Source organism: Falco biarmicus, chromosome 5 (genome assembly GCF_023638135.1).
Source record: "Falco biarmicus isolate bFalBia1 chromosome 5, bFalBia1.pri, whole genome shotgun sequence".
Taxonomy (NCBI): domain Eukaryota; kingdom Metazoa; phylum Chordata; class Aves; order Falconiformes; family Falconidae; genus Falco; species Falco biarmicus.
Window position 1 is genome coordinate 80096380 of NC_079292.1, and position 22230 is coordinate 80118609.

The following is a 22230-nucleotide window of genomic DNA, read 5'->3' on the forward strand; positions in this document are numbered from 1 at the left end:
CAAGCTCTGACCACTGAGTTAAGATACGTTTCAGTGCAAATGCTTATAATGAATTTGGTGGTAAAAATGTACTTTGTGTATTTTGGAAAATGGCTTGTTTAGTAATGAAAAGTGACAGGATAACCTTGAGGGCAATCTGTTGCAGGAGTGGTGTAGCATCTTATCAGGCCTTCAAGGCAAGAGGAAAATTTCCATTAATTTATGTGGCTGTCTTACTGGAAAAGAGAGAGGTCGTCCGAATAGGTAATACATAGATCAGTCTACAGGAGCCTACTTTGAAAAATATGTATTTGCAGGCTAGTGGATGACTTTATTTTTTAACTGCTACTAATATTTCACAGTTTCAAAAGAACTGTTATGTCAAGAAGTAAGACCTTGATCTTCCCAAACATTCTTCTAAAAGATAGCAACCTTCTCAGTGGAAACGGATTTAAAATATGTCTTATTTATTGCTTAAAGTGTATTTGAGAGCCTGTATGTTCCTTCCTCATGGTTTGTTTCACAGTGTTATTTCTTGCCTGACCTCCACTATGGCTGTGACTTGTACTCTTGCCTACTTGTTTAGGGCACTGACACGGTCATGAACTTCAATGGGAGCAGTTAAGGCTTTTAGAAAATGAGACTATGAGTGGAGGAACTGTCTTGTTTGTTAATGTTTTCTGTCTGAAATCGAAAACAGTAGTAATAAAGGAAGCATAAAAAATAGTGAGAAGCTACACAAGGACAGAATTTACTCTAAGAGGGTATTGCAGGTAGCCCTGTGGCAGCAGCTATCACTAACATTTGTGAATTTGCAAGAGTGGCTGGATCCAGGTGGTATTAGCTGCACCACTGACAACTTGAGAGGTTGAAAAATAAAAGGACAGGGTTGACTGACCTGTCTGAATGCTGGATTCCTGTGCTTTGTTTTAAGCCAGGTCGCCGCCTTCCCTTCCTTTCTTCTAGCAGACTCCTCTAAGTGACATTGGCAGGGAGTAATTTTCTGTGTCAGTTTTCCTCAGTACTTCTAATGCTCTAGTACAGTTGGTATGTGTTAATGGTAACATTCAAAAGTAATACTTTTTTTTCACTTGCTTTCTGAAGGTAACTGACCTTCATTCTGTCACACACAAGCTAAAAGGACATTGTTTTTATAAGCTGTTCAGAACAGCTGCAACCTTTTCATGAACACCAGAGAAGGTTTTAGGACAAGTTTCCTAGAAAAGTGGGAGTCTGTAGGCTGATGCTACCAGAATATCTCCTTCCAATTACAGCAGACTTTTTCTTTTGGAAAACTCTACAAATGGATTTTTCTTCCTCCCCAGTGACCCAAGAAAGGATACAGTTATAGATGCAATGTATCCGTCATCCCATATGGATTTGCATCCATGGATTACACATTTTTGGTATAAACAATATTTCATTCAGTACTTGTTGCCTGAAGGCACAGGTTGATGTGTTTCAGGTCAATGTCAGCTTGGGTGGTGTGTGAGGAAAAGGATCATCTGCTTCCCTTTGCTCCAGAAAGCTGATGGCTTGTGAGGAGAGGACAGAGAAAGGAGGGAGCGCAGAAGAGGGAAACATCTGAGGTGCTTTATCAGATGGGGGTGAGCCCAGAAGCGTGAGCACAGATGCCAGATGTGAGCAAATATTGCTGAGTCTTGGTGGAGAGTGCTGCTGTGCAAGACGCAGAAGGTACATCAGCCCATTGATCAGCTATGATTCTTCCCTAACTTTAGAGCATGCTAGGGAAGGGTGTAAGAAAATGTGTGCAAAAAAGAGAAAACAAATGTCAAAAATCCATGTCTGCACTCCCGAATTGCTTTTTGCACATGCTTTGTTCCTTTTCTTTTTGGTTCTTCTCCACAGAATCAGCTTTTTATTGTTCATAGAGGGACAAACAGAGTCTTGTTCCAGAGGGAAGGGGGTGGTGGGAAGACCTGGGTAAGCAGGGAGGAATGTCCTGTTCACTGCATCGCTCTGGCTCCAAGTTGAAGACGTGGAGGGGGGGTTCATATATAAGGAGCAGCAGAGTGTCAGAAAACAAGCGACAATGAAAACAAAATGCAGCCAGTAGCCTTGGGGCTCTGACACTGAGCAAATGTTTATCAGAGAAAGATTCTGCTGGACATCACTGGATAAGAATGAGTTGATGTCACTCTTGGCAAAGGCAGGAGCTCGGTTTTTTCCACACAAACAGCACAACACTGCAAGGGGGGAAGGAGAGGGAAGGGTGGGAAGGAGGGGAGTGGAAAGAGGAAGAGAAGAGCGCTGTTTCCTATAAATTGGGCTAATAAAAATATATAAAAGTATGGCTTGTTTTGTTGGAAGGGGTTTTTGTGCTAGGACGTAAATAGGCAAAAGTTAAGGATGTTTCAGGGCTCCTCTGCACTGTGGATCTGAAGAGCTGTACACAGATTCCTGATGGCTGTTGCGTAATTTGCTTTGACTTGCTCCCAGTTGAGAGTGTACTATAGGCTCATTCCTGTGGCCCTAATTCAACAAAACCTTGTTTGGCTTTAATGGGAATTTTTGCTTGAATAAAGAAGTTCAGCTTTTGTGACCTCTGGTAGCTTCTGTGCCTGGCCAATGAATAGGAGGACCTTCCCTCACCCTCAGTCCCTGTGCACCCTTCTTTTAAAGCTTCATCATATTTTATACTTCAAGTAATGCAATGTTTTCTCTGCAGAAAGAGAGACTTACACCAGGCAGGCAGGCAGCAGAACAGTGAAAGCTGCCTTCCAACAGGTACCACCACTCTAAATCAACGAAGTAACTACTAGTATTTGGTGAATTTGATGGTGAGCAGTGTTGGAAAGCACCTGAGAAGACGTGTAGATATAATGTGAATGTTGTGATAGAAGCATTTTTTTCTAAAATTGCTCTAAAAATGAAACAGAGTCTTCTAAAACCAGAAAAGCATAGGCAATCATTAACAGCATCTGATCTATGAGCTGTCTATACTAGAACACCTACTGCTGGTCGTCCCCTGTATGAATACTCTTGTAGAGCATAGTGACACAGCTTTTTATTTATTTTTTTAAAGTATGTGACTTAGTGTAGTAACTTTTTTTCCCTTGACAAAAAATAGGAGTTGTGTGGTGTTTACTTTGTTTGTGTTTGTGCGTTCTAGTTCAGAGCAGACAATTTCTCAAGTGGCACAAGTTAAACTAGAAGAGAGCTCTCCTAGGCTGAAATAAGTGCCGGTACTGAGCCTTCAAGCAGTATAGATCTGAGATACTTTCTGGGTCCTGTATCCCTTCTTTTCCTCATCTCCACCAAGTATACAAGCTGGTTGGTACGAGCAGCCTGCATCTACCCAAACATCTGTAAGGTATCTGTGTGGTTAGCAAACAGCCTTTCAGGATGTCGAGCACTTGTGGAAAATCAGGCCATTATTTTTCAGAATGTGAAAGGTTTTAAAAACTGGATTGCTGGAGGCACAAACTTAGCAAATCAATTTAATGATGTAATGTATTTAACTGGCTTTCATCGCCAGGCTTTTAGAGCTGCAGTGGTAGCGTGAGGAGGCAAAGCTTTACATTTGATCCTCCTGTTACGCAATTCCCTCAGGTATATGTGACTCTCCGGAAGCTTTTCAGTTTGATGACTTCCTGCTAGACCACACTATCTCATTCAAAAAATTCGGCTAGCGTGGTGCTGATTGAATAGATTTGAGTGCTCTCTGTTAAATGACCTTACTAGACATGTGCGCACGTCAGACCTCTGTTGCAATGACTGAACTCTGGGTATGAGCAAAGAGCAGCGCACCAGTCTTCAAGGCAGATTGGAGAGGGAAAAACTGTTGCATTTGTGTTGGAGACACTTAGGAGTGCAGGCAATGTAGCTGGGAAGGAGGAACAGGCGAGTTTGTGTGCTCCATTCCTTTACTGAAAGTTGTCAGAATCAATCAAACCATTTAACTGCTGCTGCAAATGCTGTCCTCCTCTCCATAAATTAAGTCAGACAAAGAAGGGGGGGGCAGGGAATAAATCACATATTAACTAGAGAGTTCGATGAAAACATTTAAGATACTAATGCATTTCAAAGAGTCTTGAGAACTCAAGGCTCTGAACTTTCAAGTTTTAACATGCTCTAAATTGATTTGTACCTTGATTTTAAGGCAGTTAAGGGGTTAGATACTGTTGTACATTATTGTCACCCATGTATTCTGTATAGTTTTCTGTTCTTGTTCTCCCCCAACCTAGGAAGAGATGCGTATGTGTCTGCAACTACCATGGTGGGTTTTTTTATACTGCTTTTAGACTTTTTTTTTTTTGTTAGAGTGGAGTCAACTTCTTGATATGTATTTATATTAGTGAAAACAAGAAATGCCTTGTGATTTCGGAACAAAAAATGGTAAGGCTCTTCTGTCATCATCCTTGTGGTTACAGATGCCCCATATGATCAAAATCCTTCCCCTGCAACATCTAAAAAAAAAAATTCTGGCTGATCCCCTTCTGTACCCTTTTTCTGAAATCTACCTCTGACCCTGTTTTTGTACAGTTTCAAAAAGCAGTGCTAAAATCATTGCAGAAGGGAGTATGTTTGTGTAGGACCCTATACCAAATTGGCATCTGAAACAGTTACTTACAGCCATCCTGATGTTACCAGTGAGGCTAATGTGAACAAAGTTTAAGCATGCAAGGTCTATCACCTTCATAAGAAACCTGAGAAAGTATGGGTTGCATCCTGCAGATGGAGAACATAATGTCAAAACCACATTGCAGGTTACAGTGCATCAGTGGTAGATGTGGTAGTTAGAGGTCATTTAGACCTGGATATAGTGTTCGTAGGACTTCAGTGTCTTGCTGGGTTCAGTATCATACCGGACCTGACAGAGGGTTTTCCAAAAGTTAAACTGAAGCTACTGAGTCTGCAAGCTGCACACAGGAGCAAGCTGCTGCAGGTAAGGAGTCTACATAGGTGCAGCAAAGTACCTCTTGTAGGCTGACAGCAGTGAAGCACAGCAGCTTGTCTCTCTGGTCCTGACAAGTAAGCTGGCCTTCAGTGTGTTTCCCAAAGGGAGATAGCCTGCTGTCATGGTTTAACCCCGGCTGGCAACTAGGTACCACACAGCTCACTCCCCCTGCCACCTCTGCCAGCAGGATGGGGAGGAGAATCTGGAAAAAAGCAAAACTTGAGGGTTGAGGTAAGAACAATTTAATAATTGAAATAAAATAATAATAACAACACAACTACAACAAGTGTAATGAAAAGGAGAGAGGAATAAAATCCAAAGGGAAGGAAAAAAACCCCAAGTGATGCACAATACAGTTGCTCACCATCTGCTGACTGATGCCCAGCCAGTCCCCGAGCAGTGATCAACAGGCCTTGGCCATCTCCCCCAGTTTATATACTCAGCATGGCATTCTGTGATATGGAATATCCCTTTGGCTAGTCCAGGACAGCTGTCATGGCTGTGTCCCCTCCTGGCTTCTCATGCCCCTCCAGCCCTCTTATTGGCAGAGCCTAAGAAACTGAAAAGTGCTTAACTTTGTATAAACATTGCTTAGCAACAACTGAGAACATCAGTGTGTTATCAGCATTATTCTGGTACTAAATCCAAAACACAGCACTGTACCAGTTACTAGGAAGAAAATTAACTCCATCCCAGCCAAAACCAGGACACCTGTGTTGGTGGCTTGTTGCTGCACTTTTGATTTGTATACCTAGGTTCCAAATCTTAGTGAAAACCAGGAGGATTTCACAGTGTGAAGGCATCATCGCTCTGAGGTGGTGCTGCTGCTGCAGACCACTGTGGTCTCCTGTTGTGGTGGGCTTGGTGGCTGCTGGGCCAGTGGGAGGGAGAAGCAGGTCGGCTGAAAGGGGAAGGCTCTTGCTGGATCAGGCAGCTTGAACCAGTATACCCCACAGCTGTGCGAGTGCTAAACCTGGGAAGGGGTGGCCGGGGTCGGGGCAGCACACAGCCCTTTGGGAAGGGACCCCTCCTGGGGCTGGCTGGTCACCCCTCGCCCTGAAGGCGCCAGCACGGGAGCTGAGCCTCTGTCTGTTTGAACTGGGGTGGCAAATTGCTGTGGAAGAGCAGCCCCGCTCTGGCTGATACGCAACACCGAGTGATTGCTTGTAGGCATTGCAGCGTGATCCTTTCTTCAGTCTTTAATGATCTGAAAAGTATAAAGTCTTGAGATGCCGTCTCATAGGAATGCTGAGACTACAATTTGCTATTAAGAGCTTTAAAAATGCCAAATATAGTGAGAAATAACTCTCACCTCTGTCATTTTAAAATAGCAGCAAAAGCAGATAATGTCCCACCAAATTTTTCATTTTCAGTTGTCTTCATGTGTAATATTGAACACTTAATTTGGAAGTGTTCTGTCTTTTTTCCCCCTTTTTTTCCTCTCCCTATTTTTGTAACAGAGTATTTGCCTGGGAGCAAGGCTGTCTTTGGTTTTACAGCTCATCCCTTCCTGGTATTTTGTTTCTTATCTGAAGTCAGAACTTTCTGCACAGAATACAGGAATCAATTGCTGTCAGTGTCACAAACCAAGCTGTTTCAGATGCTGAGTGAAGAGAAACTGAGCTTTATGGGCTTGTGTGTGTGTGTATATATATATATATATATATAAAAATATAGAATAATGTGGTTTTCTTGAGGTGCCTTTCTGCCCATCAGTATATTGCAGAGGGGGAGAGGCGTCTGGCTGGTTCTCTCTTGCCCAGTGGCTCCTCCTGGATGCTGCAGGATCCAGGGGCGATGGGTGCTGCCGCCAGAGCAGTCCTGTGGCTGCGGGCTGCTTGGGGCTGAGGGGGTGAGTTCTGCCCCTCTACTGTGGCAGGAGCCTGAGCTGGGGGAGCAAGCCTTGCTTCTCAACATGTAAAAGCGTCACAGCTCTGCGCTCTGGTTCAGGCCGCTCGTTAATCATTAGAAAAGGTTACAGCGCTGGAGTCTCACCAAGAGTTGTAACCGGCTTTGTGCACAAGTAGTACCCGATGGAGATGTGTTAATTGAAATGCGGTTAACCTTCTTTTATAGTAAACTGAGTCAGAAAGTCTGGTTTGTTTGGTTTTTTTCTAAAGCGATACCAAATAACATACTCAACAGTTTAGTAACTGTTCAGTGGTTTTAGTTCTGTTTGACTACTTGCATATTTTCTAGTGTTATGAGCAAAAGGAGTAGACAGATGTCCTCATGTACCCATAATTAACTGGTGGTATTCTGATGCTGTATGCATCCATAACATGATGTATTTTTCTTTCTCTCTTAGTGTAGTCAGAGGATGCCAAGAGTGAGTGCTGTGCCGGTGGGGGCCTCTTACAATTTTGCATGCCAGACTCTGCCCCAGACTGAGGAAGAATGTCTGTCTGCAGATCATCCCTGGAGTGGGAGAGATGATCTAACAGCTGAGGAAGGACATACCTATAGCTGTGCATTTCGTGGTGCTTCTGAGGCTTGTTGGCCCCCTTGTGAACCAGTTTGGCTTGGTGCGCTGATGGGGAACTAATAACAGCAAGTAGGTAGTTTTTGGGTAGGCTGTTGAGCTGAATCCATCTGTGGAGGAGCTCAGTGAGAGCCAGAACTGGTACAAGGACGGGGCCTGCATGGCAAACAGGGGTAGCAGACCAACAAGATTGATCTCCTTTTCAGTGGCATTAATGTCTTGAGATGAGCGCAGGATGTAGTTCTGCAAGGGTATCTCCTTAAACAGGGACAGGGGGCTTTTCTTGGCTGCTGGGAGGCTTTCCAGCTGTAAAGGCTTTATAGGTCTTGTAATAGACTGTCGTGGTTCAACCCCAGCTGGCAACCAAGCACCACAGGGCTGCGCACTCACTTCCCCCAGCCCAGAGGGATGGGGAGGAGAATCAGAAAGGAATGTAAAACTTGAGGGTTGAGATAATAACAATTTAATAGGTAAAGCAAAAGCTGCTGCACGCAAGCAAAGCAAAACAAGGAATTCATTCACCACTTCCCATGGGCAGGCAGGTGTTCAGCCATCTGCAGGAAAGCCGGGCTCCGTCACGTGTCACGGTTACTTGGAATGACAAACACCATGATGCCGGATGTGTGTCCCCCCTGCTGCTTCTTCCCCCAGCTTATATACTCAGCACGACGTCATATGGTATGGAATATCCCTTTGGCTAGTTCAGGTCAGCTGTCCTGGCTGTGTCCCCTCCCAATTTCCCGCACCCCTCCAGCCCTCTCGCTGGCAGGGCCCAGGAACTGAAAGGTCCTTGACTCAGGTTAAACACCCCCCAGCAACAACCAAACCCATCAGTGTGCTACCAACATTGTTCTCACATCAGAGCCAAAACACAGCACTGCACCAGCTACTAAGAAGAAAACTAACTCTATCCCAGCTGTAACCAGGACACGGACCTTATAAATACTTGAGGGGAATGTGATTTAGGATAAGCAAAGCTCCACCTACCATGTATTTAGAACCGTTATGGTGAGGAAGTGAAGTTTTGCTGTAAAATGACTGATACTTTCCATGACACTTAGGAAATAGGTTTGTGCCGTATGTGAGCATTCCATCAGCAGACTGTGTATTAAAAAACAAAAATAAGGGGGAGGAAGTTTTTACAGCTGCACTGTTTGGGGGGATTGGTGTTAAGTGGAGGGAGAAATGAATTTTTATATTCTGGGTATCTCTAACTGCAGAGGGAGTGATGCACGTGCTTAGTAGAGCCGGACTGTGGAAGCTGTCGGAGCTGGCTCTGAGATGTGTCTCCCTGGGCTGATGGCCATGCTGGGACTTGAGTTGTTGTCTTCCGGTGGAGAGCTGGGGCTCAAGAAGCTCCCAGGCTTGCTAACCCTGTGCTATTACTTGCAACTGAAAAAAGCGGTACTCCTAGATTACAGTTACCTACAGGTTACCTCTAAGGGCAGGTTCACACAGATAATGTTAGGTATTCAAAGCTTGCTTATGTAGAGCCATGCAATTTTACTGGTGACTTCATTTACTGAAGTGCAAGGGGAATGTAAACTGTCTGCTACAGAGGAGGTGCAATTTGCTTGATTCCCTGCACGCCCCACCCACCTCCCGGGATTTTGAAACACTTGGTTGTACGGATTCCTTATTGTGCTTTGTCTTTCTTCAAGGCACTTTGTCGCTTGACAGTATTTGACAGGAGATGATAAACATGGAGGTAATACAGAGCACAGCAGGCCACTTACTTCTGTGTAGCTGTTGAATGTTTTAGGTGCTGTAATAAGCCCCGCAAAGCTGAGTGATTAGTTTTTTAAACACTCTGTCAAAAGTAAATAGTGTGTGTGTTGTCTCCTCCTTCTCTCCCCAGTTCAGCCTTTGAGTAATTTCATTTTCCTAAATTTAGTTGTTATAATTTCATGCCAACTCCATGTTTCCTTCTGACCAGGGAAAATACCTTTATGTTGCAATATAATGCTGGGAACAGTAATAGATATTTAGATACTAATACTGCTGGGAAAGTGACATCCATTGTTACCTCCAAAATGACATCCTTGAGTTACTTCTAAAATTGGTTCTAATGGATGTGGGAAGAGAATCAAAGCAGACTGAAGGAAGAGTACATCAGCACTTAGGTTTGGCTAACTTGAATTAGGAAGGTAGGAACAAATCCTGAATATTTAAATACGGTTGGGAGAGCTAGGACAGGGATGAAAGCATTGGTTCAGACTTTGGTAGCAGGCGCTCACAGAAGAAATGTCAGATGGTAAGATCATTTAGATAGAAAATGGCTCTTCCTGAATAATTTTGTGCTATTTGGGCAGTAGGGTTGCCAAAGACAGATATTTAATTGTCTGAAGTCATCCAGGTTCCCAAAGTGACGCTTCCTCGCTTTGTATACAACAGGAGAAATGTGGTGGGTAGACCTCTCCTTTACTCAGCTGGGCTTGCTAGTAGACAACCACTTACCTTAATAAACAAACTAGTCCAGTTAAACTTGTTATAAGAAAAACTAAGGAGCAGTTACATAATTTCTGTGAAGTATATGCTGTATGAGCTATATAACTATAGGCTGTATAATTTTAAAGTTTCATCAGCCCCACTTGGATTTTCCCAGTCCTTAGTAGTGCAGCCATTCCAAGTCATGCTGGTAAAGCCTTCAGAGAAGAAATAAGTATCATCCAAATTAAAACTTGGATGTGAAATGACAGTCCACATTGCTAGCAAAGTGGCTGAGTGGTAAGTTGGGTTGCATGTGGTAAATGAAGATGAAAGTAGAAAATGTCAGTTCTGTGCTGTTTACAGATTACTCTTGTTCTTTGCTGTATTTTCCTCAATGCACATAGTAGAGAGAAATTACTGTCGCTAGTACCTGTGGCCAGAAAGTTTCAATATTGTGTTTTGGACAGTGCTTCTTTAATATATGTTTTAGATAGTACTCTTGGAAAAATGGACAAAGTTCATTACACATCCGTAACTCTTGGCCATGACATTATTTTTACTGTGGCAGTGTGCCTTCACTCAAGCCCTTAAGGTTGGAGCTGCAGTTGTAATTGAGGATATAGTGTTTGCCAGAACAAAAGTGAATGATTTTGAGTCTTTAATGCTTGACTGTATTTTGACCTGATAGAGAAATTCCCTCTGAGGAAAGAGTAAGATACCACAGGTGTCTATACTTGTTTGTGATGATACAAAAATGGTAGGAAATACATGAAAAGCGCTGCTACATATCAAATAGAAACCATGTATTTCTTGTATATAATGATGTTTATGCCAGAATCAACACTGTGTTCTGTTTGCAATTATAAAGCATCAATAAAAAGTTTCATCGACAGATCCTATTACTTACTTAAAAGAAATTCTTCCAGTGAAGCTATCTTTAAAGTTTTCTCTGCCACTTTTAAAACAGTTTTCTCCATCTCTGGAAAAGAATATGGAAGTCTTGGACTTGCTGAATCTGTAAATGGCCTGTTCATCAGTCTTGCTCCATGCCATGCTCTGGCAATAAACTGTAAACGGAGAACTTTCAGACTGACATCTGAACTGAAGAAAGTGCCCAGAAGTTCAGAGAAAAGCAGCTGATGGCAATATTGGTTAATCTAATAAAAGATTTTACTTGTTGAAGGAGAATAACTCATTTATAGGCATGTCATAGATGTAATCTGTGAGCCTGAAGTGGCTGGCTGGCTTGCCTTAAATTGTCTTTCCTGTAATGTGGAGTCGGGGACAAGGCAAGGTCTATGAACAAGTTACCATGAAGGAAATGAGGTTGTGAACGCGGGCTTGCAGCACTTCAGCTACGCTGTAGTAACTGCCTCTGTGTGTGTGCTTTTGCTTTTTCGTCAAAGCAGCAGTGTACTCTGCCCCCACTGAATGTACTTGGGGTTAGTGTGTGTACACAGGCTGGTTATTGTGGAATAGCAAATGTGTTCCGACTTCACGTGGGTGCCCCTGTGCTCAGAGGTGACTTTAGATGTCACCTTTCCTCTAAGCCACTGAATGTTGGGTTTTGTGGTGTTTTTTTTCTGTTAGTAGTGCTGTGTCATGTGGATGAATATCCATGCACTTTTGCCTAAAATAAAATAAAGACTGCTGCGAGGCTAATCTCTATTACTAGTAGTAGAATTAATTAAATGAGTTTTAGCTTGTAGATTTTGGGAGGGGGGGATGTTAAATCTTTTTTTAAAAGAAATTGAGTTTGTTCCTGCTGTCCCTTTTCTCTTCCGTCTACAGCCTAGAAAACTTTGCATCTGCTGGCAAATTTCAGCTGAACTTTGCAGTGGGGGAGAAACGAGAGGTAGTTAAGGTCCTATTATTTCAAGGAAGATAGATGGACAGGTGAAACTTAGACTCTCCCAGTGCTTTGCATGCATAAAAAGAATTGAAGTGACAGTTTGCTGTTGATAAAACAGAGAAGTCCCCCTCTGTCCTTTCCTTCCCTCTCTCCTGCCTGTCCTGGGGCTAGCTCTAGTTTTTGATCTCTTGGTGCTGTGATTCCATTTGCTACCCTAGAGGAAAAAGTAAACCACAGGATTAGTTCCCTGTGGTTTTAGTGAAGTGAAATGTTTTCTGTGCCAGAGCTGTGGTGAGGAATATAATGAGGAAGGTGGGAGCTGGACCTTCCCATCAGTTGAGTATGTATGGAGGGGCTGGAGGAAAGAAGCTGTTGATTTGACTCTGGTTGTCTCATGAACCTTTGTTAGAAGTCTGAGAATCTGCGTGGGGGTGACTGCATCGATGCTCAGTGCTGGTGGCGCGGTAGGAAAGTAGGCTTGGCTGCTCACTGCCCTGCTGGCATTTGGTATTTGAGAGCGAGAGAAGGGGAGGGATGTTCTGGTGGTGAAGTCATTAGGCTGAGGGACAGCAGTTTCCATGTGGTCTCAGATAAATCATTTAATCTCTTGGTGCCTCAATTCCTCATCTTATGAAATGATGTCAGTCTTCTGGCCTTTGGGTTTGCAGAGTACTTAGGATAATGGGGTCAGTCGTAGCTTGAGGATATCATGTGCTTACATAATCAGATGGTGGTAGGTCTTGGGTGTCTCTTGATGAATTTGAAAAAAAAATAAATGTTGCTGCAGAGTAAATACAGCTTATTGCGTGGCACAGGACCATCATCTCACACTTCCCTGTGAAAATCACCCCATCTATTTTTCCAGTCTTTTGCCTCTTTTTATACTTTGGGGCCTGTTGCAGGAAGTTGGTAATACAATATTGCAACTGCATAGTAAAAAACGCTTCTTTTCCATATTACTTCTGTGCTCTGGAAGTGAAATATTAGTGGGGAGGTGGTCTGGGTAGGATCTTGTCTGCTTTTAGTTGAAAAAGTGCAGCTGTGTGCTTTTCTTCAGAGTGTACTGTGTACCTTATTTCCTACCTGAAGCTTCAAAAGAAGGTAACAGTAGACATGCGTCCAATTTTATGGCAACTGCTAGCGACTTTTTGAAGGTGTAATGCTGGGCAATCTCATACTTCCAGAGGGGCACATCTAAGTAACTGCAGACTGAAATCTCAGTACATGCAGATGGTACACTATTTTCTCCTTTTGGACATTGAGATTTTTAACAATCCAAATGAGGAAGATCTCTGATTTCTTTCTGGTTTACTTCTTTCCAAATGGAAGTTTTGATTTAGAAATTTTTTGCATCACTGGGATATTTGTGTTTTGCAGCAGTCTTCAAAGTCCCAGTCATGATCAGGCTCCATTGTGCTAACTGCTGTACTGGTTGTACAAAGCACAGGATAAAAGTCATCACATCAGGGAAGTTACAAGCTTCAATGGTACAAAAAATGGTGTGCAGATTATTGGCTCTGTATAGCCATCTCTATGTGACAGGAGAAGGCTTTAATTATGTATAGAAATCCTTGAAGGATCTAATCCCTGACAGAAATGAGGCTCAATACGAAAGCAGAAATATCAGAAACAAATAGCCTTTTAGTGTAATTAATAACAACAACCCTCCCCCCCACCCCCCCACCCCCAAATCTCAGTTTATTCTAATGTAAATTGTGTGACCTGAAAAAGTGGAAATCTGTAAGAATGTGGGGGTTTTGTTTTAGAATTGTAGCAGACTACATTTTCATAGAAGCCTAAATGTCTTGAATCTCTTACTGTTTGTTTTTTAAGACAAATGGTGGAGGAATAAGAGGGGAGGGGATGTATATATCTTGGTGAATAATGGCTTACAGGCAACATTGTGTTGGGAGGCTGAGACTTCCTTCATACTGAGAGCATATTTGAGCTCTGTAGTCAGAAAAGTTGCCTGTTAAATGATGTGACAAGATGAGAGTCTTCAGCCCATCTGTCACCCATGCAGAAATAAATGATCACATGGTACTGACTCCAAAGTAGAGGGAAAATCTGCTGTTACAGCCAACATTCCTTGCCACAATACAAATATGTTCTTTGCTCACATAATAGCTATTCAGTTTGCCTGCAGTCATTGTGTTCCCCCATTAAAGTTCAAAGGAATTGAAAATACACAGTTGACAAAGCCAACTTTTGTCTTGGAGTGAATATGTATTTTATTACAAGGTGTTTTATCAGTGAGATTTTTAGAAAATAAACCGATCTGTGAAAAAGATCATGTGACCATCCACATTTGAGCTTAAAGATTTCTAGATGAGTAGCAGTGATTTTATTTTTTTATTTTCTTTCAGATTCTTTATGATTGACTTATAGTAATTCTGTGGTGTATGCCCTTTTCTTAAGGGCGGCCTGTGTTTCTAAATCTGAGTGCATAAATTTGATGTTTCCTAACAGAGGTGTTATTTAAAAAAAAAACACACAACAACAAAACAAACAACAGAAAAACCCCACCAAAGAGCTATGCAACAAAACAAAACCAACACCAAAAAACCTATTTTGAATCTTCCAACTTTACTGAAGATGTAGTCTTTCCTTAGTCTTCAAGAATGAGAGGGGAAGTACACAATTAAAATTCAGAGCATTTCATCAATATGTGCGATTTCATCATCATCTATTTCAACATACATGTGTGATTATTTCTTTTCCATACGTCCTATTAAAGTCCTGCATGGAGAATATATGGAAATGAGCTCTCGGTCTCAGCTAATAGCAATTTGCTGCCTCCAAGCTTGTGCAAGCAGTAGTGGTCAAGAAAGAAGACTCAATCTGTAGGGATGTAATTTCATCTGTTTCTTGTACAGATCTTTTTTTGGTACTTAAGACGCCTGAAGGTACTGGCAAAACAATCTCACCATGCAAATAGCAACGAGAAAGGCGACTATGATAGCTAACCTGTGGCTGCTGAGGCCAGACTTTAGCTGACCGGACTGGGTAGCTTCTTCCCAAGAGCTTTAGAAATACTTGATGAGGCAAGTTGTGGGGTTGATCATTCTTAAATACTCTTGGAACACAGGAAAATCCCTGGAGACTTGAAAAACACTGGTGCTTTTTAAGCTAAAACTAATGGTGTCTTAATGAGGGTAAATGAAATAACTCAATGCTATTATATTAATGGTAACCATATCCACTCAAATCCAAGGAAGAATAGAAGAGCTGGAAAAGTTTTACTGTCTTGGATTAAATTTATGAAGAGGAGTTTCATAAAAAAATGAGGGTAGTAAGAGGAGAAGTTGGGAACAGCTGAAATTAAGTTGCAGGCAGCACTGGTGATGCTGAAGGGTAGGAGGGGGGAGAACATCGTAATTAAAGCGGTGTGAGGGGAGCTGTAGGCAAAGAGATATCCACACCAACAAAAAAGCAAAAAGAAACTTCTGTTAGGAGAGCATAGAGATTACAGTCTCTGGCAGTTTAAATAGGAAATTATCAGGAGACCAGAGCAGAAATTCCTTGAAAACAAATTTCTACTAACCCGTGCTTAATGAAAGCTTTTTAGATTCTCCAGAAGCTTGCTGAAGAGTTTGTGATTGTCTTCAGAGAAGAGTTTCATAAAAGCAAGATCAAGTAGTTGAATCGGCATTTGCTACAAAAGTAGCACATCATTCTTTACAAGGATGAATGAGAAACATTCACAGGAGAGGTTTTAGAAAAAAAATGGTAATGTACACAGTAATAAACCTACAGAAACAGGTACCAGAACTGGGAACGCCTCTGTAAAGTTGACAAGCTATTGCTAATCATGATGTGTAATCTATTGCTTCATTTATCCTTGCTCTCTGGAGAAGAAGTGATATGTGCAATACACTGTAGTGTGTGCTCTTAAAAAGGGTGTTGCTGATTAGCAAAGGAGCAGCAATTACAGAAGTAACTCGATTGTTAGAGATAAAACCATTATACATTGTATAAGAATTGACTTGGCTTTTAAAGAGGGAGGTCAGGCCTCAGAGGTATTTGAAGGTGTTACAGAGGTGATCAGAGAAATTAAGCCTTGTGTGGGAGAGGAGACTGATCAGTGGGGTTCTCAAGCTTGGAAAAGATGATGGGAGAAAGCACACCCCACTGTACAGATTCTGTGTGTTACAGCACAACTGCTACAGAGTAGCAAGTGTAAAGCAAGTGAAGACAAGTTTTTCTTCACGCTGTGCATAAATAAGCATCTTATTGCCACAGGATATCGTGGAGATAAATGTATACCTTTCAAAAAGGATTAGTGCAGTTCAAGTATCATAGCTTCACTGAGCACAGTATTTTGTGCCTGAAATTTTTATTAATAACTTTGGAGGTGGGAAGGTTGTTGAAGAGGAAGAAGAACTGATAAAGAAGTTGTTTTCTCAACGTCCACGGTTGTCAAATGTTGGAAGCAGTATTCTGGGCCAGGTAGACTTCTGGTCTGATTAAATAAGGAGTTACTTTTAAAGTCTTTTGTTACATTCCACAGTAAGATTGGTTGGCTGATGACAGCAACCCTCTTTGGCCTGAAAATCAGCAACAAGACCACAGCATCATGTGCTTTGCCATCTGTAATAATAAATTAACAACTGTACCTACTGGTTTTCTTTTTGTAATGTCTGCTGTTACTGTTTGAAAAGGGGATTGACAGTGGAAATACAGAAGTTAAAAAGAATAATTAATACTTTTCAGGGTAGAAAGCACTCATGCTGGTTTTAGGATTGTCCATTAAAGCAGCAGAGCATAACTATGGTGGGTTACTGTGTTCTGTATGTATGTAGAATAACTATAGTATGTAAAGTGTTTCTTTGAGAACTTCACTTCTAGTCATAAAAATGCTTTTTAAACTAACAGTTTTCTTCTGCTCAGTAGGATGTGATTTGTTGGAAGTGTACATTGACCTGGAACCAACAAGGAGATGACTAAGTAGGAGGAAAATGGTTTTAACATGCCTCTGCTTTGCCAAGGAATATGGAAACAATAACAGATTTGTCAAGTCTGTGGGTCAGCAAGCCTTGTAGTGATGTATGGTATTTCTCTATGCACGACATACTTGGTGTACTGGGTTGTTTTTTTCTAAAGCACCATTTGGGAGCTGAAATGTGAATCTTTCTTTGTCCCAGCTGCTGTTTATCACCTCGATGGGCATGCTGTTTACTGATCAGATGTATCCAGAGTAGGTGGGAAATCTTGACTTCTCTTCATTGTGGCAGGCATATAATGTGGTCTGTCTTCTTACTTGTTGTACAGTGTAATTTGATAGCCAAGACTGCATGTTTGGCAGTTGCCAAAGTGTTTTTGGTTCTTGTGCTAAAGCTCTGCTGTAGTCGTTCTCCCATTTCCCTGTTGTTGTTTTCCCCAAGCCACGGCATCCTCCATGCCTCCTGTCCTTGTCACGCTGGGTACGTTGCATTACTCGTGTGCCAAGCAGTCTCTTCTCAATGCTTCAGACAGTGCAAAGATGATTCCTGGTGCGCTTCCTTCTTTGGAAGAGAACCAACAGCTTGAAAAATGAGTATTTAATTTAGTAAGAAATTAAAATGTCAGATGCTGTTTTCTTCCCATTTAAGAGCAAAACTGTGTTCTCGGGAGGCAGGGAGTAGTAATCACACAGATAAAATCACAGAAACACCTTTTCCTCAGTGAAGAAGAGGTAGTAGCTCAGCAGTTAGTTGTTCTGAGATGTGCTGGTGACCAGGTTCAAGTTTTGGCTGTTTTGGGAGGGCACCTGAACACTCGGTAACCTCTGTCTCTCCTCCTTTTGGCACTTGTAAGAGTGACCTAATAAGTATTTTGTTGCAACAGATATGATCTAATATCCTCTCACAAATCACATGTAGACCAGTCACTGAGGGACGGCCCTGTTCAGTGGAGAGTTCAAAGTGTGGGGCATGGCTTTAAGAAGGAAGCAGCAGTTTTCAGAAGTAAAGTTGTTTAATAATATCTGGAGGTTTGCAGTGCTAGCCATCTCCTTGCTCTAAAAATGCTCTCTCAGTGCTGAATTGCTAGAGGCTTTTAGATAATTCCCCAGCTTTCTGTTAGTACAGGAGCAAAAGACAATAGCAGTACCCTTTTTAACCCCCTGTCCTTTTCTGTGTCTCACTTTTGGCTCAGGGTTTCCCTTGTGGGTCTCAAGTTTTTCCATGGATATAGGGAAGTATGCTGCTGTCTCTCAAGTGCAGAGCTCTTGAAGGTGGTATTGCATGAAACCTGTTTGGGCTCACTGCCTGCTGCTGGGGAGAGGAGGAAGGGAAGAGATCAGGGTTCCATGGCATGGGGGGTGGGGGTCCTTTCCAGCCCTGCATCTCTCTGTTTCTAACTCTTGGGCTTCCCTGGTGAAACGTCTCCAGGATTTGAATGGTTGCAGTCTCTCTTCCGTGAAGTTTCAAGATGACTTACTGTTGTCATCTGCTCTTTTGGAGCAAAGCTCCTGGCTTACTAAAAAATGTAATTAATAAAATCATAGTCATAAAATAGCTTGGGACAGAAGGGACCTTGAATTCATCTAGTCCATGGACAGGGACACTGTCCACTAGACCAGATTGCTCAAAGCCCCATCCAGCCTGGCCTTGAACACTTCCGGGGATGGGGCATCCACAGCTTCTCTGGGAAACTTGTTCCAGTGTCTCACCATGCTCACCATGAAAAATGTCTTACTTATGTCCAATCTAATCTACCCTTTTTCAGTTTAAAACCATTGTCCCTGGTCCTGTCACTACAGGCCCTTGTAAAAAGTCTCTCTCCATCTGTCTTACAAGCCCCCGTTAAGTACTGAAAGGCCACAATAAGGTCTCCCTGGAGCCTTCTCTTCTCCAGGCTGAACAACTCCCAACTCTCTCAGCCTTTCCTCACAGGAGAGGTGTTCCAGCCCTCTGACCGTTTTTGTGACCCTCTTCTGGAACTGCTGGAAGAGATTGGCGTCTGTCTTGTGCTGCATGTTAATGTTAAGAAAATGTTAATATTTATAGCACAGGTAGTAAGTAGTTACTGTGAACAACAAAAAATGGTGGTTTGACATTTTGACGATGGGGAATTTCTGCCAGGTGGAAGGCTGCGTGGCCTTTTTGATGCTGCTGTTTACTTTTTCCTTTATTGCAAGTTCAAACTCTAAGCTAAATTGTTTTCTGGCATTTTCAGCATGAGCCCAAAGGTCTTTGGAGAAGCTAATTACTTTGGCTTCTCCCTACTGCATCACCCAAAATAATACTATAGTCTATCTTCAAGCAGCATGTTTGTTTTTTATTGCTACTCCAAACATTTGTACTGGATTGTATTTCCACCTCTGCCGCCTTCTGAAGGAATTCCAGCTGAACAGTTAACATCTCCCATCACTTGAGCCTGTGTTCTTCTGGATTGTGAATAAGAGGCTCCTTAGGGTTTATTAATTTTGCTTTTAGCATTATGTAACCTGTACAAGGTTGTAAATACCTAATATAAGTTTGAGTAGCATGTTCCTTTATAGCTCATTTTACAGTTCTTGGCCTGTTCTGCTTCAAAATTCTCATAAGCAGCATAAGTTGGCCAAAATACACATTTTATGTTAATTAAATCTCTTAAATAGAGTCTAATTTTCTTCCTCCTCTTGAAGTTGGTGAGAGATTAGTAATAGGAGAAAATTAGTTTGTTGATAGCATCATGCATTTGATCAGTGTAGAAACAGGACAACTGCCTGAGGTGTACAGTGAACTCTTTATTCCTATGCGAACATTCAACATATTAAAAGTTGACAACAGTATTTGAACATTTATCCTGACAAGATAATTTCATAGAAAATCAGAATTAACAAACTGAGGAAACACTAGGAGATGTAACATACACATTTTAAGAAAGTCTTATTTAATTCAGTGGGCTTGCTCCCAGTTAATTTTGAATATCAGCTGAAAGTAGGCCTGAAAGATTTGCAAATGATATTGTTGGACCTAAGATTTTGTTTAAGATTATTCTTTCTAAAACATTAAAAATAATTTGACTGTTGCCTAGGATTTTGAGACTAAAAGGTGAAGCATCTGTTTCCTCTCCTGACCTTGAGTCAGGCAGGGCAATTAGAGTGGGCAGCAAGTCAGTTAAACAAAATTACCTTCTTTTTTTCCCCTCTTAAGATGAGGAAAGAAGAAGGTTTGTCAAAGGATAGTTGAGAGCCTGAGAGAATAAAATGTTGAGTGTTGATGAAAAGTAAACCTACTCCATCATGTCTGATGAAGTTGCTGTCCTAGTTTTGTTTTCATTTCTGTCTACAAATGTTTCAGAGAGGTTTAACTTTGTCAAATTCATAAGATGCTTCTGACTTACATCTTGGTTTCTATCTTGTTCTTTTGTTTTGGCAAGAACTTGGTATCACCAATTGTAGCTTCCAATAGGCATGGGGGCCATCCAAAATAGTTTCCATTTCCCACTGAGGTGCATTTCTTAGAAGAACTTTTCCAATACAAATAGCTGGCATTTATTACTTTTTAATTGCTTGGTGTGATACTTGCTTACATTTGCTATTTTAATGTCTTTTCCTGTCTGTAAACTGAGAGTCCCAAAGAGCACATGCATGCAGTCACTGAATTCAGTTTACATAGCTTGACGGATGTTTTGGGAAAAGCAGATTGTGTGTATGTGCTGTTTGTCACAGATGGTGTCCCATCAAGAAAAAACTTGTACTAATGCTGAAGGAAAATGAAAGTAACTGAAATAGCAAAAAACCCCCCAAAAACATAAAAAACCAAAAAAACCCACCCAAAACAACAAGACGTTAGAGTTTAACATCATTTTTTCCAGCAGCTTTGGGCAAAGTGGTCAGTATGGCATATGTATACTTGAGCTCAGAAAAGGTTCTCAAGTTTTGCTGTGCAGGCAACAAACAATGGGCAAGAGAAAATTCTCTGTACAATTTTGTTCCTCTGGATATTTCCAGTGTCTGAGTTTTAAGTCAAATACCGTTTTTTGGTAAGCTTTTTGTGAAGCCTGGTCACGTGAGTAGGTAAGGATCTTAATTCCATGTTAAAAAAAAAAAAAAAGAAAAGTATATTGCTAGTCTTTGAGATTGTAAAGAAAAATCTTCATGGATGAAAGGGTTCTGAAGCTTTAAAAAAGGCAAGGTAGGCAAAACACGGACATTTCACCCCTAATAATTTCAGTGGGTAATTTTTTTATTCAGGTTTGTTTTGGAGGACCAGTGAATTTTTAGAGCTCGGGTTTTGACAGCATGGTTCTAATGAAAATAATTTGAGTCCTATGCCCATATGCGTGTGTAGATCTCAACTCCTTCCCCTTCTGGCTTACATAAATGAGGAGGGGGTTAATTTTTCACAGCTTAGAATTGTTTGTGGAGGAGAAGAAACAGGACTTGTTTTACACAGCATATTGCTGAAAGCCAGGCTGATGTACATTTAGAGTCTGTGTTTTAAGTTCTGTCAAGGAGGGCTGAGCTGTATGGCAAACTGTTCTTTGCACTGCTATAAATCCTAAACGTCCATAAATTTTCGATCCATACCCTTCCCACTTTCAGCCTTCACTAGACTATTACATTGCTGAAATCCCTTTAGCAGCCTAAGATGCTGACTTAGTTTTTCATTACCCCTAATAAAGCTTTTCTTCTGGGTTTGTACTGCTGCTTTTTGGCTTGCAGCTGAATTAGCTACATGAACCATCACATTAACTCTGATCTTTCCCTTGCCTTGTAGGACTCCTCAGTGGGCAGACCTCCCCGACTAACACCAAACTAGAGAAGCTGGACCCCCAGCAGGTGCTGCAGCTGTGTCTCCGGTACCAAGATCATCTTCATCAGTGCGCGGAAGCAGTTGCCTTTGATCAGAATGCGCTTGTGAAGCGGATCAAGGAGGTACTGCCTGCAGCATGCCTGCTTCTGGTGGGGAGGGGCTTGGGGCATCGGCTGGGCCACCTTCTGCTATGAACGCTCACTGGAGGTGGCCACGGCTCACTTGAAACTGTCCACTTCAAAGTAAACCCTGTAGAGGAACATTGTGGGTGTGCACTTAAAGCAAAGTTTCCTGGCTTTCATTGTGGTTGCTGTTAGGTGGTGTGTTTATGGGTTAGTGCCTTACAATTCCTGGCCGTAAACAGCGACCGTTTGTCTGGTATGGCAAGTACTGCAAGTAACTGTTGAAGAAGTAAAAGGTGACTGGAATTTTTAAAGGTAACGTTCCTTATTTAGATCTGTATAGCATACATTTTGTTATGCTTCATGGTTAGGCTCTAATTTAAGGAAAGAAATGGATATCTGAACATCTTGTTTGGTGAGGGTAGTATTCCATTTATTTCTTTCTTCCACAGATTTGTTAGAGGTAGACTTGTTTTCGAAGTCCATAACATGCTGTCTCTTCTTTGATCCATATGGCAAAAAGGTCTTCCGGTACTGCTGTTTTTACCACTAAACCGTTATTTGAAAAATCACTGATCATCTTAAATATTCACTGAAACTGTTGGGGAGGAAATTAATTCCTGGGATGAGCATCCTGCAATTAGATTATCTTTCTCATGTGTGACTACTGATGGAAGTGGTAGGATTGCTGACATTTTTTTTAACTCAAGACAGACTGG

General features: G+C 41.7%; 1 protein-coding gene across 2 annotated transcripts in view; it reads left to right on the forward strand.

Annotated features, from left to right (window-relative positions):
- Positions 1-22230, forward strand: part of BORCS5 (BLOC-1 related complex subunit 5) — a 78214-nt gene that overhangs the window by 34693 nt on the left and 21291 nt on the right. For both annotated transcript variants that reach the window (XM_056341884.1, XM_056341885.1), the window contains exon 3: positions 21354-21511. In XM_056341884.1, the coding sequence (XP_056197859.1) occupies positions 21354-21511 (158 nt within the window). The remainder of the gene's footprint in view (positions 1-21353; positions 21512-22230) is intronic.